The sequence below is a fragment of the Eucalyptus grandis genome, chromosome 5 (genome assembly GCF_016545825.1).
Source record: "Eucalyptus grandis isolate ANBG69807.140 chromosome 5, ASM1654582v1, whole genome shotgun sequence".
Taxonomy (NCBI): domain Eukaryota; kingdom Viridiplantae; phylum Streptophyta; class Magnoliopsida; order Myrtales; family Myrtaceae; genus Eucalyptus; species Eucalyptus grandis.
The window spans coordinates 62114993-62135397 of NC_052616.1; the positions used below are offsets into that span (position 1 = coordinate 62114993).

Genomic DNA, 20405 nt, shown 5'->3' on the forward strand with positions numbered 1-20405 from the left:
CCTAATTTGATGCTATCTAACATCTTTTGATATTTTTGAAATTTTCATGTTTTTCTCTTTTTTTAATTATTTTTTTTTAAAAATAATAATAATTCCTTAAACCGATCTATGCTAACATGGAGTAACACAGCACATGAATATCACAATAATCAAGCTCAAATCGACCGTTTCAAGATCGAAGCTTAGTTTGGGCATTTTGTCGAACACTTGGTGTGCATTAAACTAGCCACAATCAGCTTCCTCGGGCCATGTTTGCGGTCTTCAATCTCAACTCATGAGCAATATTATGTGGAACTAAAACATCAAGGTTAAACTACAACATGCAAGGAGTAAGATAGATAAAAACACAGCTTAAAACATACGAAAACCAAGCTGGAATCGTCATCAAATATGCGGGTTTGATCTGATTTTGCAAATCTGGGTTTGAACCCAAGTCAAGCAAACAGGTTGAGTGCCCATATTCAAGCCCCGACACCTATCACATACGAGATCTAAGGGAAACATTACTTGATCCGAATGAAAGTAGGTAACATGAGCTTTCAAATTCAATAAACATCATAGAAAATGACTAACCGAACACATCAAAACAACCTCTTCGAAAAGCATACATGCAAAACTCCTGAAGAGATTTCAACACTTAGAAAAAATTTCAGCCTCAAAATCAGTTTCTTAGACTAGTTTTCCTCTTAATTCTTCACTATTAAAACATGTTCAAACTCGAATAAAAATACATCTAGGATACTTACCTTGCTTCATAGTATTTTTTTTTCAAGTGGTTATTGGCCAAGGAAACCGAGAAATTGTCCTCCGGAAGCACGTGGAAGTTGGCTTCTTCAACTGGAAATGAGATCTGCACAAAAGAAGAACTGACAACGAAGGTTTTCGTTGACCTCTAAAATTAGACTTTAAGACGTCTTTTGTTAAAAAAATTGACACCAATCCAAACCATATGTATTCTAGTTTGGGTTTGAACTCATGGTTTTCCTCATTTGTCTCTCAAATTTCTCAAAAACACTTGCTTTCTCTCACTCGTGACCAACTGGGCTCAACACTTAGAAAATTTTCAGTGTTTCCTGGCCCGCCTGGAGGGTGTTTTTTCGGGGGACTTTATGAGGCCTTCCCAATCTCCATTTAGGACGTGCGACCTATGGATGGAAAGATATTTGAGTGGAGTTTCACTCTCTAGTTGAAGGTTTTGGCTAATTTTGACCGAAGGCTTGTGAAAATCTCACTTTTCTCTCAAAAGGTTGATCTGGAATTTCTGGGTTTGCTTTGCTGGAGTTGCTTCTGAGGGCCTCTTTGGGGGACGACCGCGAACTCTCTCCTCCCCCTCTCGTCTCCTCTCTCTCCTCTCTCGAAAGACCTTGCTTCCGTGACCTTATCCCCCGAATTAAGGGATTTTTGGTCAGCCTTTTGTCCACCTACCAAGCCTGTCAACAGGGCTACTTCACCTACTCTTCTGACTTAGCTAATTTTTTAACTTCTGCAGCTGTTGAGTGTGCAGGTTTTGCTGCAATTTTCCGGTGCTGTCAGAAGCTTATCTCTGGCGAATTTTCGTCCACTTGCATTACTATATACGGTCTTCCATCACGTGCAAAGATCGAGCTAAATGGGCGGCTGAGTGGGATATGGTGGGGCCACCAATATGGCTACTTAGCATCTCCGAATTAAGACTTAATCGTGGACTGAGATTTGGCAGCTGGTTTGGGTGCTTTAATCCATCACTTTGGCTGTGGTTTTTGATCAATTAGCAATTTCATGTATATTAGTTTAAGATCTCGACCAAATTTCGCAATTGTGCCCAACCAATTTTGCAAAAAAGTCCCTCAAAGTTGGCCATTTTCTTATCCGAAAATGCCAAATTCAATGCAATTAGGTCCTTTTTGCCCGATTCGATTAATTAGACCTGACCCAAGTTCAATTTCAACTTAATTGGGGGCCAAGATAATGATTTAAGGGTTCGGGCAAAATTTTGCAAATTTTGCAAATTAGTCCCTCAACTTTTGAAAATTGCATTTTTGCCCCAATTTGCCATTTTAATTCCTATTTGACCTCATGGGCTTGGCTAGTCACATTTAGATCATTGACTCCAGCTTTTTTTTTTTAATTTAATTTTTTTTAATTTTTAAATTTTTTTTTAATAGGAAAAACATATTCCATTAGAAAAACTATATTAAACACCTAGATAATCTTTATGCAATAATTTTTTTAAGGTGTCAACATACTTAGATCAAGTCTATATCCACTCTTGCACACTGACAACTTACTAGTTGGATTCCACTATGTGATCAACAAAGCATTACAACTTTTAGTACAAATACTCAGTGGTAAGTTATATTATTTTACTAAGTCACTCCTTTAGTATTTCTCTCATGATCACAAACATTTAAACTCACAGAAGATAAGTGTATGATCGAAATTTTATCAAACTTTGGAATTCTAGATTCGACGCTTTGTTTCTTACTTGCTTCTCGGTCCTTAGTCTCTTTAAATATTCATCAACTTCAAAACTAGCCATTGAACAATATCTAGAGTATCGTCTCCCAAACCACCCGTTGGATAAATATGTATCAATAAGATTAGGTAAATGTGAGTTAAAAGCAGAATCACTTGATTCTAATCATCCATACAAACAAAATTTTGATTTGCATGAGTAAAGTTTCTTCGTTTAAAAAGTTCTTATCTTTAAGATCCAATTGTCAATCAATTAGATTAAGTCAATCAAATATATCTTGATGTGGTATCCAAACAAAATCACTAGTCGTTTTATGTTTTGGGTTTATGTCATGTTTTGTCATGTTATTCATTTTGAACTTGCTTCGTTTTGAACCTGCTACATTCTAGACTTGCTTCGTTCTAAACTTGTCACGTTTGGATTACATTATGTACTTGTGTTGTTCTAGACATATCACATTTTTGACTCGCTCCGTCTGTATGTAAAGTTTGAGTGTGTTCAATCTAAAGTATACTTCACAATTTGGACTTAAGTATGAGCATATTCATCCTTAGAGTTTACTTCTAAACATATTTAGCCTTAAGGCATGGACACAATTTGAATAAATTTAGCTTCAACATAAAGTTTATCTTTTGGTTCTTCCAAGTACAAACATTGATAATATCATTTACATTTTCTATCATATGCATAGTCCATTACTTAATCATTAAACACATTAATAACCTTTAATTTATATTATCATCTTTAAAACATCATGAGGGATTTCCCTAACAATATCCCATTTTTGATGATGACAAAACAATCTCTGAATATGCAGATATATAAACACGCTTTTAAAGATATTAATAAATCAGGGTAATCTTAAAGAATGTAATTCAAATAAGAAAACAACAAATAGATTGAGCATAACAATATATGGAAAGATAATCGCAATCTTGCAGCTTAAAATATATCAAACATATGCATATTTATATTTTCTCCCCATTTTCGTCATAATTAAAAGGCAAAAACAATGGAAAGGGTATCACGTAAAGAATATAAAATTCAGCTCAAATTCACATAATATCTACAAAATATATTTTGCGTGAAACATATGCATATTTATGCAATGCATGCTACTAATTTAACATGAAATGATATAAGATAGTAGTATAGTCTAAACTATATGAATGAGTAAAATAATTTATTTGTGTTTTTTAATGAACGTGTAATAATTAAATATGCAATCTAAATTAACCAAAATGACTTAATCTTAATAATGAGCAATTTCTAATTAAATGAACCTAGCAACAATTACTAAATGACGTGCATTTCATGAACCTAATTATATATGATGGGCACGTGATTTTATTTTCTTAATAAACATGCAATCAATCCTAATATGCAATGAGGTGCAACGAATGCCCTAATTCTAATTTTCCTTACTCACGATGATTTTTTTATTAAATTCGAAATTAAAATTGGCGAATAATTAAGCGTGCAATTTAAATTGAAAAAAAAAAAAAAAACTAATGTCCTAAATGAATGCATTTTTTTAGATTTTTATTTAAGAAATTGAAATAAATAAATTTTATATTCTAAACATGCAAGATAACCCTAAAATGAGGAATATTCTAAAACAAACCTAATTTATCTCATTTTTTTATGATTTTTTTTTACGAAAATAAAATTGATTCAAGCAACATAGCAGTATATTAGTGCAAGATAAGATTGATATCTAAAAATTGACCAATCATATCTCATTCATGAGATTGGATTGGCCAATTTTAAATAAATCGCAAATTGACTCTAAGCCGAGATCGGATTGCGCAATTTTTCAGCAATTGTGATTGCAAATCGAATTTCGGCGCAAAAATCGGATTTATCAATCTCAAATTTCAAAGGCAATTTCATGTCGGAAATATCAATCTTACATCCGGTTACATCCAGGAATATTTCTACTAAAAGAAAGCAAAATAAAAGAAAATTAATAAAAATAATAAATTAAATAGAAAAACTACCTAAATTAGTTTTCCCTTTTTGTCCTTTCCTTGCTTTGGCTTTCCAGTGTTGGTGCGCAGGGGGTTGGCCACCGTCGGTCTCCGGTCGCGGTCGTCGGAGCTCCGGCGCGGGGACTCCGGCGAGGGATCCGGTGGCGTTGGCAACCCGACGGCAGGGGGCTCGGCTGCTGAAGGTGTCGCTCGGAGAGGAAGTTCGAGCGGCGTGCAGAGGCGGTGGCTCGCTGCAGGGCGAGCTCGAGGGCCGCTGCGACGTCGGGGACGAGCTGCGGTGGCGCGGGTGGTGGCTGGCGACGGGGATCACAGGTGGAGCCCGGCCGAGGGCGCCGCAGGTGTTGGCGACGGGGTCGGCAGCTGCTGGCGTCGCGGGGGCAAAACGAACAGCGGTCGGGGCCGTCGGGTCGTCGCAGGCGGAGGCGTCGGAGGTGGCTGGCACGACACGAGCAGGCGGAACGGCGGAGGAAGACTCGAAGAAGACGATGAACAGAAGCCTTTTCCTTTTTTTTTTTTTTTTTGGTTTTTTCTCTCTCTCTCTCTCTCTCTCTCTCTCTCTCTCTCCTCTGCTGCCCAGTCACACTCTTCGCAGACCCCTCTGCTCCCTGCTCAGTGCTCACGTCTCTTCTCTCGTTTCTTCTGTCACATTTTCCTTTTGATGTCCTTCGAAAGGTATAAAAACCTCACGTGGCCGTGCATTTATATTCTGTGGCCCTCTGCCTTTTTCTGTCTGCGTGTACTACTCCGCTAAATAGCCGATGATATCCTATGTTGATCTCCAAAATATATTCTTTCTTCGGATCATGTAGGTAATCAGTGGAGCCCCAGCTTACCAAGACATCATCACCATTTGCTGCCTCTCTCATATTTTCTTCCCCAAATATATTGGGAATCCACGCCGATTGCTTTCTTTTCCTTGTTGCCCATCAAATATTTCGAAATATTCTACTATTGCAGGATAGGAAATAGCCTAATTGATGCAATTTTCAGCCATGAGCTTCGTTTAAATTTTTATCATCGCAGGCTTAATCCAATCAAATCCAATTTAGAATCATTTACTCGAGTCTTCCGCCATCGGTCTTATGCAAATGCATAAAGCAATTTTGATTTTTTTGTTTATGGGTTAAAAATTAATCTCCCATTTTTTATGTAATAAATAACTAAATGAATTGCCAAAATTTAAATGTCAACAATGTTGAACAGAAATTCCATTAACAAGAGACATCTTTTGATATGACAACATTGATGACCATCTAGGAAAGTGTTTATCTATATGCCAAAAGATAAAATGTAAATCTCACCATAAGACAAGACAAAAGCAAATAATATCTTGAGTGAGTTAAATTCAAGGGAGTCCGATTAATTGAATTAAAATGGGATCAAAGCAAGAACTGTAAAAGAAAAAGAGAGCAAACAAATGATGAAGAAACTTAATGCTAGAAGACAAAAACTGAGTTAGGCACAGAATTGATTTAGTAATTTGTGAATGCCAGGTCTAGGCTCGGTCTTCTTATTTAAAAGAACATGTTTTTATTGACTTAGAGAAGTCTAATGCAGGGTGTAACGAACAATTCATCTCTGCATTTCTCTCTGTCACCCAGAAAGAAAATGAGAAAAATGAATTGACCTGTGACTTCCAACTGCTTAAAGAGTCAGTCCCACCTCCCTCCAAACCCAAGAACTCAATCTTGCAGATGGCAGGTAGAAACGTTTGGGGGTTGAAGCAGCTGTCTCTGCAGATGTCATGCAAGAAAAGAAACTTTGAAGCTATCTTCAGGAGATGTGCCTCGACCTCATCACAAGTGCATGGGAATTGTAAAGCCAGCCTGCTGAAGAAATTTAATGCCAAGATTCCTGAAGAGAGTCAAAATGTCTGCATCTACCGAGTCCCCGCTAAACTGCGTCAAGTAGAGGCAGAGGCGTATGATCCAAGCATTGTATCGGTTGGCCCTTATCATCGTGGAGATCAACACTTGAAAGAAATGGAGGAGGTAAAGCTAAAATTCTTCCAGAGTTTTCTCAAGTCAAGACAAGAAGGTGAAGTCGAACTAGACAGAGTGATTTCGGCAATGGAGAAACTAGAGCCGAGGGCTAGGAGTCGTTATGCAGACGATGTTAAGCTGAGCAGAGATGAATTCATTGAGATGATGACCATCGATGGTTGCTTCGTCCTGCAACTCCTGAGGGAGGTTGGCGGCCGTTCTTCTTCATCCCTCCTTCAAAGGTGGATGTTGCCAACGCTGCGCCGCGATTTAATCAAGCTCGAAAACCAGCTCCCGATGATAGTTCTAGACGAATTACTCGATTTGGTCGATGCCAATTCTCAATGTGAATACTCGATTCTTTCCCCACAGGACCTCGCGTTGAAGTTCTTCAATCCGTTACTGCAGAGGGACTCACATACAAATGCTGCTGGTACCACCGCGATGAATGAGGCCTGTCACTTTCTTGATCTATTCCGCTCCAGCGTTCTCCCTGAGATACAGGATCGGGACCGGGAAAGGCAAGCGCGCATGATCCGATCTGTAACTGAGTTGAGGGAAGCAGGAGTGGTCCTCGAGAAATCGCAGAACAACAGGGCACTAGACGTCCGATCTGAGGGAAGGGTCCTGAAGATTCCGCCCCTCCACATAGACGATCACAGAGGCACCTTGTTCCGCAACATGGTGGCCTTCGAGCAATGCCACAAGAAATGCAAACCCGACGCCACAGCGTACCTGTTCTTCTTTGACGGGCTCGTGAACTCGGCGGACGATGTGGAGATCCTCCATTACAAAGGCATAGTCCACCACTCCCTCGGAAGTAACAAGGAGGCAGCGAATCTGGTGAACAAGCTGTGCAGAGAAGTGGACTGGGACGGAGAAGAGTCGTACCTGCACAAAGTGGTGTGCGAAGACATCGATGTATACTTCATGAGTAGGTACGCGAAACTCAGAGCACGCCTTGTTCATTACTACTTCAGCAACTGGGTGGTCGGGATCTCGACCATGGCGGGATTGTTCGTGCTCTATCTTACGCTAATCCAAACGGGTTGTGGAGTTGCCGAAACACTGAAAACTCTGAAGGAGAATAGCTTCTGGTCATACATAAGCGATTCCTTTATTCTGCTCTTCTCGCGCCCCTCCACGCCAATCGTTCATAAGGACTCGAACAAGGGATGAAGTTTAGAAAATATTCACTTAGTTCTCGAAAACAAATTTGCAAGCTCTTCTGAATGTGCCGTGGGTTGTGATCCTGCATTTCTTAAAGTCTTGTTCCTTCGTTTCATGATGAGTTATGATGAGTTACCAATGATCTTTCTTTAGAATTCTAATGTGATGCAGGATCGCTTGTAAGAGAGTTGAAAAATCACTCGAAACGCCTCACATTTCATCCGCTCTATAGGTAGCTAATTAAGTCCCTGCTCATCGAATTAAATTAAGACAACTCTTGTATGTAAAGATCATTAACCGGCTTAAAGTTAGGATCAAGAACTCCGGTACCATTTCAAGATGAAAAGGTGCTATATCTACCGATAAAATGCAAATGGGACCCTGAGGGAATAACTCGGTTGCAATTGTCCAAAACTAATTCTAAGCAGCCTTCATAAAAATGAGATATAATAGACATAGAGGACATGCATAGTCGGAAAACAAGATACTGGTCTCCGCTTTACTCTATGCAACCACTCGAACTACCATGTGTATATCATTCATTTATATGTCCAGGAAACGCTCGAGACGGAATTACAAGAATACGTCAATGACATCTAAATATTGTCTTAGCCCCACTTTGGCAAATTTGCCAAAAAAATTGTTTAGGTGAATGTGACTTTTCTTTTTCTGATCTGCCAAATCCCCTTAAAAAGCATTGAATTTAGCTTGGTTCCCAATTCTGGTCCAAAATCAATATGGAGCTCTTTCCACACTAGTGTACGCTGCAATATTTTGTCTCCTAATCGGTCACATTTCAATTTTGTTATGTCATAGTTATGGACAAAGGCTAGGGTTCAACATCAACCGTTCGAAAAGCTCCATGCAATTGGGTAAAAACTGGGGGGAAACTTCACGTGCAATTTACCAACTATAGTGTTTCCTCTTCAAGAAAATCAAGTTTTTTATGATTGTCATACAACAAACTCCACTCTTGGGAATCCGACAACTAGTACGGGCCTGGTCAATGTTAGTTTCTTAGCCCTTTTACCAACAACGGGAGAAAAAAAAAAAAAAAAAGCACCTCTCGAAGTACTGAAAACCCTGGCAATCATTTCAGTTTTGTTACCCTTTGTTGGTCAACCTTACCATGACCCTCCTCAAGGGTTCTAGCAAAGGGATTCACCTTATACACGAAGCACACAATGAAGTCTGTGTATCTCATCAATTGTAAGTGGGAAGTGATTGCGGAGCGAGAGGGTCCAGATAAAAGCAACTCATGAGGCAAGCGTTTAGAATGGCGAGGGGGGCAAAAGATGAACCCAATTCCACCGAAGAAGAGAAGAACATTCTTGGATTGTATATATATAAAACTAAAATTAATTCACAAGAGTCATCTTTTAATGTAACAGAAACGTTTGGCAGTGAAACTACATTATTGTGCTCGGGTAGGAAACCTCCTAGTAAAATGCGTACATGTACACCAAAGAAAAAGGGCAGGATCGATCACTTAGGTCAGAGGACTTAGACAAGAAGCGATTCTTGGCAAATTTCCATAATGACAAAGAGAGTAAGAATGATTAAAATTGAGCACCAAACAAGGGGAGAGTGTTTATGGATTGTGTATGTTGAGCATGAATTTAATTCGACATCTTTTGACATGATGGCATTGATGATCTTCTATGAAAACACCAATTTGTATGCCAAAAGACAAATTGTAAACCTCACTATGAGAGGGGACCAAAACACACAACATTTCGAGTGAGTTAAATTCAAGGATGTCAGATCAATTGAATTAAAATGCAACTGAAGCAAGATTTATGAAAGAAAAGAGAGGAAACAAATGATGAAGAAGCTTCATGCTACAAGCCAAAAATGAGTTAGGCATAGGATCAATTTAGTAATTTGTGAATCCCAGATCTACGCTCTGGTCTTCTCCATTAAAAGATCAAGCTCTCATTGACTTTGACATAGTCGTTGTTTAGCAGTGGAACTAAAATGTTAAGCGTGCTTGGGTAGGTGAGCTCTTGGGAAAATGCATACCTGTACGTCAAAGAACAAAGGGTAGGATTGATCATTTGGGTGAGAAGGCCTAAACAGGGAGTGGTTCTCAACAAATTTCTGTAATGGCAAAGGGGGCAAGTATGAATAAAATTGTGCACCAAACAAAGGAAGAGCGTTTATGGATTGTGTATGTTGAACAGGAATTTAATTCATAAGATTTTTTGACATGATAGCATTGTTAACCTTTTAGGAAAGCACCTATCCATATGCCAAAAGACTAATTGTAAACCTGACTATGAGATGGGACCAAAACAAACAATACCTTGAGTGAGTTAACTTTAGGGTTGTTAGATCAATTGAATTAAAATGGGACTAAAGCAAGAATTGTAAAAGAAAATAGAGTGAATAAATGATGAAGAAACTTCATGCTACAAGCTAGAAATGAGTTAGGCATGGGATCAATTTTGTAATTTGTAAGCATTTTCGGATTGTGTATGTTGAACAGAAATTTTATTCACGAGAGACATCTTTTGATATGATAGCATTGATGACCATCTAGGAAAGTGTTTATCTATATGCCAAAAGATAAATTGTAAATCTCAATATGAGACAAGACAAAAGCAGATAATATCTTGAGTAAGTTAAATTCAAGGGAGTCCGATTAATTGAATTAAAATGGGGATTAAAGCAAGAACTGTAAAAGAAAATAGAGCAAACAGATGATGAAGAAACTTAATGCTAGAAGACAAAACTGAGTTAGGCACAGAATTGATTTAGTAATTTGTGAATGCCAGGTCTAGGCTCCGGTCTTCTTATTTAGAAGAACACGCTTTTATTGACTTAGAGAAGTCTAATGCAGGGTGTAACGAACAATTCATCTCTGCATTTCTCTGTCACCCAGAAAGAAAATGAGAAAAATGAATTGACCTGTTGACTTCCAACTGCTTAAAGAGTCACTCCCACCTCCCTCCAAACCCAAGAACTCAATTTTGCAGATGGCAGGTAGAAACGTTTGGGGGTTGAAGCAGCTGTCTCTGCAGATGTCATGCAAGAAAAGAAACTTTGAAGCTATCTTCAGGAGATGTGCCTCGACCTCATCACAAGTGCATGGGAATTGTAAAGCCTCCCTGCTGAAGAAATTTAATGCCAAGATTCCTGAAGAGAGTAAAAATGTCTGCATCTACCGAGTCCCCACTAAACTGCGTCAAGTAGAGGCAGAGGCGTATGATCCAAGCATTGTATCGGTTGGCCCTTATCATCGTGAGATCAACACTTGAAAGAAATGGAGGAGGTAAAGCTAAAATTCTTCCATAGTTTTCTCAAGTCAAGACAAGAAGGTGAAGTCGAACTAGACAGAGTGATTTCGGCAATGGAGAAACTAGAGCCGAGGGCTAGGAGTCGTTATGCAGACGATGTTAAGCTGAGCAGAGATGAGTTCATTGAGATGATGACCATCGATGGTTGCTTCGTCCTGCAGCTCCTGAGGGAGGTTGGCGGCCGTTCTTCTTCATCCCTCCTTCAAAGGTGGATGTTGCCAACGCTGCGCCGCGATTTAATCAAGCTCGAAAACCAGCTCCCAATGATAGTTCTAGACGAATTACTCGATTTGGTCGATGCCAATTCTCGATGTGAATACTCGATTCTTTCCCCACAGGACCTCGCGTTGAAGTTCTTCAATCCGTTACTGCAGAGGGACTCACATACAAATGCTGCTGGTACCACCGGGATGAATGAGGCCTGTCACTTTCTTGATCTATTCCGCTCCAGCATTCTCCCTGAGATACAGGATCAGGACCGGGAAAGGCAAGTGCGCATGATCCGATCTGTAACTGAGTTGAGGGAAGCAGGAGTGGTCCTCGAGAAATCGCAGAACAACAGGGCACTAGACGTCCGATCCGAGGAAGGGTCCTGAAGATTCCGCCCCTCCACATAGACGATCACAGAGGCACCTTGTTCCGCAACATGGTGGCCTTCGAGCAATGCCACAAGAAATGCAAACCCGACGCCACAGCGTACCTGTTCTTCTTTGACGGGCTCGTGAACTCAGCGGAAGATGTGGAGATCCTCCATTACAAAGGCATAGTCCACCACTCCCTCGGAAGTAACAAGGAGGCAGCGAATCTGGTGAACAAGCTGTGCAGAGAAGTGGATTGGGACGGTGAAGAGTCATATCTGCACAAAGTGGTGTGCGACGACATCGATGTCTACTTCATGAGTAGGTACGCGAAACTCAGAGCACGCCTTGTTCATTACTACTTCAGCAACTGGGTGGTCGGGATCTCGACCGTGGCGGGATTGTTCGTGCTCTATCTTACGCTAATCCAAACGGGTTGTGGAGTCGCCGACACGCTGAAAGCTCTGAAGGAGAATGGCTTCCGGTCATACCTAAGGGATTCCTTTTTTCTGCTCTTCTCTCGCCCCTCCACGCCGATCTTTCAAAGGGATTCGAACGAGGGATGATGTTTGAGGATATGCAGTTAGTTCTCATTAACAAATTTCCAAGCTCTTCTAGATGTACCGTGCGTGATGATCCCGCATTTCTTAAAGTCTTCTTCCTTTGCTCGTGATGAGTTACCAATGATCCTTCTTTAGAATTCTGATGTGATGCAGGATCGCTTGTAAGAGATTTGAAAAATCACTCGATACGCCTTAGGTTTCGTTCTGCTCGTCGAATTAAATTAAGACAACTCTTGTATGTAAAGATCTTTAACCAGCTTAAATTTAGGATCAAGAACTTCGGTAATATTTCGAGATGAAAACTGCAATATCTACCAACAAAATGCACATCGGACACTGAGGGAATAACTTGGTTGCAATGGTTCAAAACTAATTCCAATCAGCTTTTCATAAAAATCAGATACAATAGACATAGGGGACATGTATAGTTGGAAACAAGCCATTGGGCTACACGCTTTACTTTATGCAATAACACGAACTACCATGTGTATTTCATTCATTTATATGTCCAGGAAATGCTCAAGACAGAATTAAAAGAATACGTCGATGACATCTAAAATCGAGTCAATAAATTCTCAAGAAAGAACTCAACATTCTCGCCACATGTTGCAAGACATCGGTCAGATGCAGCATTAAACTATAAACCAAAGATCTAAACAAAACTCGAATTCAGATTAATGTATGTGGCACAGGAATTCACAAAACCAAAAAGTGGGCAGAAGCAGACATTCCAGTGACCGAATGATCTATTATTCAGACAACTTGGTAGTTCTCGGTGATCAACTGTGTTCTCTGAGAAAACTTGGGAGGCGGTCCACCTTTCAGAGGCAAGATATTCACAACCTGAGGAGATGAGAAAGGATAGTTCATATCAATCCATAAGAACAAAATGAACTAAAAGCAAGAGGAAAAGAGGAACCAAAGCTCCTAGTTTTAGAGAAAACAAAACTATTACAACAAACCTTTAAGACACTGAATGTGCTAGTAGCTGAGAACTGGACAGATATAGGGAAAAATGCAGAAGCATCTACCGGAGGAACGACAAACTCCATTGAGCCACTGTGGACAGATCAAGAGTGTTTAGTGAAAGGTCAAATGGGTCGCAAGGATGGTAATACTCGTGCACAGAAATGGAAGAAAGCTATAGAGCAGAAAATTATGCTGCACCTGCGATTTGAATTGTCAATAAGAACGATTGACCACTCCAAGATGGAATTTCTAGAGTCATATCTGCAAGAAATTAAAAACGCATCTGTAACTAGTAACAGAACATAACAAAGGTACTGTGCCTACTGACGACTAGCAACTTCATCATTGATTGGGCAACTGAATATCAAGTATGAATATAGTATAAAATGAAAAGTAAGGGAATGACACTTCATTTTTTAAAAGACCACAGATTTAAATAAATAAGGGGCCAAGCTTTAATAACTGTGTGTCAGGCCAAGAGTTCCCCCAATATCTTTCCACAACTTTGAGGACTTGCTTGCTTTAAGCGCTAGCAGGACATGTACGTTATTGTTCTCCCTTCTGCACTATTATCTATGCCATGCGAGGATATTTAGAAAGAACGTAAATAGTTCAGAAATCACCTCCACTCGCCGTCAATCTGCCTCACATTCGGGGCTTCTCTAAGAGCTGGAAGTGGTACGGAAACCACAACATTTCTCAGATCAAACATTGATGAAGCCTCATATTCAATGCTTACATAAGTTTCATTTCCAGAAACAGAAGGCCAGCAATTTACTGCAATGATAATTGCCTGTTAGTAACAGAACCATAAATTTGATATTTATATCACCAGGGATATTAACCTACTTGACAGAGGCACCATAGACTCATCAGTACTTTGCATTCTCCACTTCAGAAGACCTACACCTGCAGCGTCGCCAGCTTGACCAGTTGGAAAAGGCCGGTTTGGATCTTTCAGGCTTAGAATGCTCTCATTGTTGAATAACTCCTTGTTGATGTTAGGATGCGTCTTGAAGAGGATGCCTGGATTACCCCCAGTCTCAATCTGAAAAGAATGAAACAACTCATTATATGCAAAGAGGCCATAAACACCTGGAAAAGTGTACATCACATGTTAAATAGCATTTTGCGGAAATTTCACGTATATGAACATGAGAGCTTAAATGCCCAATGCACTCTATCAAAAAGAGTCCACGGAAGAAAAAGGGTGCTCGGAGCATGTCATTATCTCACAGCCACCAGTCATGCACACATGGATTTATTTGTATTGAATTACACACAGCTTGAGTGATGAAACTTTACTTTCCTTCTTTCTAAATAAGAAATACAGCCTGCTATTCATCAACAATGACACAAATCAAAAGACGCCAATCCTTTAGCCAGTTCACCATGAGTTGGGACTCATCAAAGATACCAGTTTAAGAAAAACAAAATGTTCTTAAATAACTATGAAGCAAATGCCATCTTTAATTAAGTGCAACTAAAAGTGGACTGGTCAAGTCACCTCACTTGTGACATACATAGGGGCATGTTTTAAGACACCTCCCACGGTGAAACGCTTCCCACTCAATCAGCAAATGAATGACAGGTGTTATTACCAAATTTGGCATGTCATTTTTAATGAATGACCTAGCTGTACTTGGAAATTGCTTCTCACGGAATATCAGCTTCTGCTTATACAGGCATCGAAAAGATGAGGGAAGGGGAGAGTACCTGAACCTGGATAAGCCCATCCTCTTGGTTTAGTATTTGAAGTGACAATGTTCCCTGAAGATCAAAATTGCTCATTCCACCATCACGTTTGAGTGTCACGTTGATTTTCTCCTCAACAGTCAAAGTGATGGGATCAGTTAGTGGAGCAGCAGCCAATTTAGATGCAGCAGCTTTTGGCTGCACATCTTCCAGAATTACTTCACCTTCTGCCTTCAAGCTTTCCAAGAACTGATTTGTCCGTTGGGTCTTACCAAGCTGCATACCCAGACCTTTGGAAGGAGCACTGACAGATGAAGGTGGACGACCTGTAAAAAAATAGTCAGGACAAAGTCAGGGTCATGTAGAATGCTACCTACCAGAAATATTGGAATTAATCCAAGCATCATGTGAACATGACAATTTTCTAGTTGAGGGAAATTGAATGATAAACATATTAAATGAATGTAAGTTTAGAAAATTGAGTCTAGAGATTGACAGAAATTAGACTTGCTGGCTCCTCCTGCATAATGAATTTGCACTGAAACAACATTTTTTTCCTCTATGAACTTAGGTTAATTGATCTTTCAAACTGCTCTGACGTCATGCACCAACTATTCCTCTTATATCTTTTCAAAATTTCCATAATTGTGAAAAATAAAAAATATATATATGCAATTCGATTAATTTTGCTTGTATAATGTCACTTATAGATGGCTACAATTTCCAAGTGAACTACGATTGACATTATTGTACAGAATTATTTCTGACCAGAAATTGATCAAACACACAAATCAGACTACAGATTGCATGGCAATTAAACCATAAAACTAGCTATCTAAAACCAGTTCCTTCTTCTAATAAATAACATCATCGAAAGTTGTAAGCAACTCTAGGCTAGAAATCTCTGATCATTTTGTGAGAAAAACAGTAAACACTAAATCAAGTGGGAGGAACTTTTGCGAGCAACGGAAATTTGACTGCACCAAGTCATAACAGATATTGTCACACGAATATGTGGGGATGATCCAAAAGTTATCAACAAATAACATTTCCACTTGAAGGCTTGAGAGAAGCTAACATGATTCAAAGTAGTAGCGACCCACTTAGACTTAAACCAAATGACGATTACTACCATTGCGAATATGAGGAGCCACTAACCTTTAGGCTTAGTAGAAAAGGAATCAACATCAGTGCTCAATCCAAATGCAGACCCACTTCCAAAGCCACTTCCACTGCTGGAAATGCTCATCTCACCAAAGCTACTCTCAAGTCTTCCAGACCCCATTCCCTGTAGACCCTTAAACCCTCCTTTGTCACCTCTCGACTTCTCAATCTGCACAATATTGAATCATTTGTCTTGAAGATGGTTAACAACACAAGATAGTCGTGGAAGGAAAAAGCAGGAGTCTTCTGCGGTCCCCAGCATGTACCTTGCTTTTGTCAATCTCACTAGCTTTACGCTTCATAACATCCTTAGTTTCATTGATCTTACTTTGCCTTACTAGCTTGTGCAGCTTTTCTTCATGACTTTCCATCTCACAGTATTGCTTGACCTGCGCGACAGTGACATTTTCCTTGTGCCCAAGAGAGATAACTTCATCAAAGGCAAAAATCAGCTCGAAGGCTGTTCTGCCTATCCCCTCTTCATCAAGAGATAACGAATACTCAGGTACCTAAAGAGTCTTAAGGAATTGACCAGATTGAATACTTATATATTAAGTTGACAGTCCCAAAAAAAGTTGTAATATTCCTTGCCATCATGACATGTTCAAATAATAAAATTTTAAAAACAATTAACTCGATTTTTGGCATTCAGGAACCACAGATCCATAAAAATCAAAAGAGTAGAGGAAAAAAGAAGAGAGAAAAAAGAAGAGACGATAAAGATAATCTTAGAAATCCACCAAGAAGGATACAAGCTTGGAGAGAAGCCTAAGCGTTTCCAGATCTTCAAGAATGTTGCTTTGCTTGTTGGTAACAAGAAGCAAGTACAGAGCTTCTATTGGCTGGTAAACATAGCGAACATTCTCGGTTTCAACATATGTGTGCTGCTTCCCAGTACCAACTAATTTCGGGAAAGCAGCAAGAAGGCCCTCAATTCTAATTCGAGACATGTCAACAAACTGCCGAGAAACAAGCACTGCAAAAGAAATTACAAATATCAATGATTAACTCAAAAGAATGAGGACACCAAAACATGAAAAAAAAAAATGAGGCTGTTCCCAGGGACAAAGGAAAATGTATTTATTGCTTTCCTCTTCTAATCAGCTATATACAGGATGAGATAAAAAATAAAAATAATCGAAAAAACAATCCAGTCAATCATTTTCTTCAAAGATAATTATATTGAAACTGAATGACTCACCTTTCCCAGACTTGCTCACTATAGAAGCTGCAAGAACCACCTGTACAGACACAAACACAGTGCAAGAAAACGCTCAGAAACAATATCTAAGCAAACATTTAATCAGCTCTGCACACGCCTATGGAGAGTGCCCTTCCCTAATAAGTAAACAATAGTAAGTCTTAGACTATATAAGATTGTACGAAACAGGACTCAAGTTCTCTCACGCCTCAAGCTGCATATTCCTAAATGTAGGCATTAAGCCTCACGCCGTATCCTCATCCTAGTCCCACAAACAATCGGTAGGATACAAGCTTCCAATCGATAAAACCTCAAGGGCAGATCTAGCATTTAAGTCATCAAACACACAGCTTAAACAGTGAGAAATCTCTTCGTGATTAATTTACAAAAATGCTATGCGCATGTCTTTTAACGTGGACACGAACCATGGCCTCATTAAACAGCCGACTATCGGTTCAACTCCAACATGATACAGATTCCATGCATCGCGGTTTCATCAAAACAAATGTCCTAGAATAGAGAATCAGAAAGCATGTAATGTGCAAGTGAGCAATCCAAAGTTGCTTTCGGCATAATGCAATGGCATATAGCCTGATCTCGCCAGTAAACGGACTTCAGATGCTAAACGATGAGACTAGATTGACATCCCACGACCTAAATTGCGGAATTAGAAACTGAAATCTTACCATCTTGGCCTCCTGACAAGCAACCACTCGCTGCTGAGGACAGCTGAACCGGCCGTACCTACACACAACACAAGGAAAAAACGAACCTGTCAATCAAGAACCACGAACAACACTCGATCCCGGATCCCAATGCCGCATCCCGCCCCAGATTCAACCAATCACGCACGAAACTAATCCCTAAACCACCGCCACCGAACACCGAACGCAAAGGGGACCAAACCCGCACGAACGGCCCGAAAAACCCGAACTCGGTCCCGTCACTGGATCAACCGCATCAGATGCAACGCAACAATAAATCAAGCTAACGAACGTCAGATCTGACGACGACTGACGGCCCGCTCAGCGGAGCTCCTAACGCAATTGCCAACCCTAATCGAGCATCCATTCGCATTGCTTTCGGATTCCCGGGGAAACCGCCGGGGGAAGGGAGATCGGAGCGCGCGACGGGAGGCCGGCGGCGGCGGGGATCGGTGGAGATCCGGGGAGGCGGGATCAGAGATCGTACCTGCTCGGTCGCGGCGGAGCGCGGCAGCGGATCCGCGAGGGAAAAACGGAAGGATCTGCGAACTGGAGAGGATCAAGATCAGCTTTGTTTTCTTTCGGTTGGGGTAAGGACGACGAACCGATTTATATTTTCTTTCGTGCTCTCGGAGTGAGTAGTTCTTCTTCGCCTACGAGTTCACGGATCGCTTGATGGGCCCGCAACCATCACGGCCCATTTGTGTTATGGGCTTTCTTGGCCCGTCTCGTTTCCTTCGGGGCGATGCCGGGTGTGATGGAGTTTCAGCAAAGGAGGAAAAGAAGAAGTTACAGTATAATTGATTTATCAAAAAGGGATCTTGTTGGCGATATTTATATTGGAGATTCTTAAGATTTTCTATGGAATATTATATAGGCTAATGCTATGTTAACTATGATATATCGAAATATGTACGATTCTTCTATTTGCATATATTTCTTATTTCTTAATTGATCTCATTAACGAGTGCACTAGAGACACTTGTTGACAGCATCTAATAAAATAATATTTTTATTTTCAATACAATGATTGCACATAACATGAGAAAGATAGTGCGTTGGAAATGATAAATTCTTACTATTTGGGCTGTCTAATAAGTGTACAGGATAATTGTAAAATTAGTGTAATGAGTAAGGTGGTGAACTGAAGATGGATATCTACACAAGTAGGAACAAGTAAGTCATGTTCTATGTTTTGAGTATTGATTTGACATACCATTTAGAGGACGGATTTTGTAAAGAAGTCTTACATGCATTGGTTTTGCCAAAGGAAAAACGTAAGAATTGGCGATTTGATAGTTAGAACTAATTCAATTTCTGATTTTGCGAACCTATAACCAGCCCAAAATAGAATTGGTGAGAGAAAATTGGCTCAAGCCCGTTATTTTCTAATGACAAAAATTAACTTATAAGAATTGGCAATTTGATATTTTAGTGATATAGCGGAGGATTTTTCATATATTTATGCAATCTATTCATATATCCTTAGTAAGGACAAGTGTGAGAATGAGATATTGCAAGCTCATCTTTGTAAGATTTGGAATTTGATAAAATCCTATTACAATTTTAAATTTCTAGCAAAATTTGATAAAAATCGATGGAAAATATTCATTTTTCTTTTGCACAGTCCAATGTGGAAAGTTATGAAGTGCATACAAAGGAAATCAAATAAGGCAAGACGAGATGTGGAAAATAAAAAAGAAATATTGCATGTAGGGGTACATATTTCGACAATATATTCAGGAGGTTATTGGCGAGCAAAAGTGATCTTTATGTATGTTGAGAAAAGAAGTGTGAATCTACTCAGGAGGTTGGACTGGCCTTAAGCTAATCTTAAAGTCTCTTTCAGAGGGAAAAAAAAAATACTTTTGCGTCTTCTAGAATTGGATCATGGTTTTCAACGTGAACACAACAACATAATCACTTAATAAGCAAATTTTTTTAGAGTAAAATTGTGCAATTTTTATATTAAAAAAATTGGTTTTTCACTTTAAAACATAAATGGGCATATTCATGAAATATTACTTGTCCATAAGATACACATAATTGTGTGATTTTCGATGAAATTTCTATCTCTGGCACTTCTGCTAACTTATGACAATTCCTTCAAAACAAGACTAACTATCCAAGTATAAAATCTCGTGCAAGAACATTTATATATGTATGTCCCTGTGACAACAGAGCCAAGGGAGAGAAATAATAATCATCTAATATCTATAGTGGGGACTCTCAGAAAGAAGAAGGGACGACCTTACAAGAGAGAGATGGTTTCTACAATTGGGCAAAGACAAATGTCGTCCCTTCTTTGTGAGAGCCCCCTCTATTATAGACCACATGTTAGATGTAGTACATAGTCACAAGTGAGTGGTAATACATACCAATTGGATTATAAATAGTGATTGGTCTGGCATGAGGATATTGAGTGAACAGTTATATGTATATATTTTTACTATCCAACAATTCATTTGTTAGTTGACGATATAACACTTCCATTAACATTCATATGCCAAAGATATGATTGCATCAAATCATAGTTACAAAAGTAAATGGATGATTCTTTTGATTTATCACTAGATAGCACGGACACCAAAAGACAATTTTCATATGCGATATTTTTGTAAACTACGTGATTGA

General features: G+C 39.5%; 2 protein-coding genes across 2 annotated transcripts; one reads left to right on the plus strand and one right to left on the minus strand.

Annotated features, from left to right (window-relative positions):
- Positions 1-10950: 10950 nt before the first annotated feature.
- Positions 10951-11493, plus strand: LOC104447727 (UPF0481 protein At3g47200). Its single transcript, XM_010061433.2, has one exon. It carries the CDS (start codon positions 10951-10953, stop codon positions 11491-11493), a length of 543 nt encoding a protein of 180 aa, XP_010059735.2.
- Positions 11494-12507: 1014 nt separating this feature from the next.
- LOC104445809 (coatomer subunit delta) lies at positions 12508-18390 on the minus strand. The gene is made up of 12 exons (XM_010059729.2): positions 18259-18390; positions 17754-17811; positions 17068-17107; positions 16619-16842; positions 16133-16375; positions 15861-16035; positions 14724-15028; positions 13857-14055; positions 13631-13784; positions 13206-13268; positions 13001-13097; positions 12508-12881 (listed from the first exon to the last, which is right to left on the minus strand). The coding sequence occupies exons 2-12, from the start codon at positions 17754-17756 to the stop codon at positions 12792-12794; spliced, it is 1593 nt and encodes a 530-aa protein (XP_010058031.2). The 5' UTR covers positions 17757-17811; positions 18259-18390; the 3' UTR covers positions 12508-12791.
- Positions 18391-20405: the final 2015 nt, after the last annotated feature.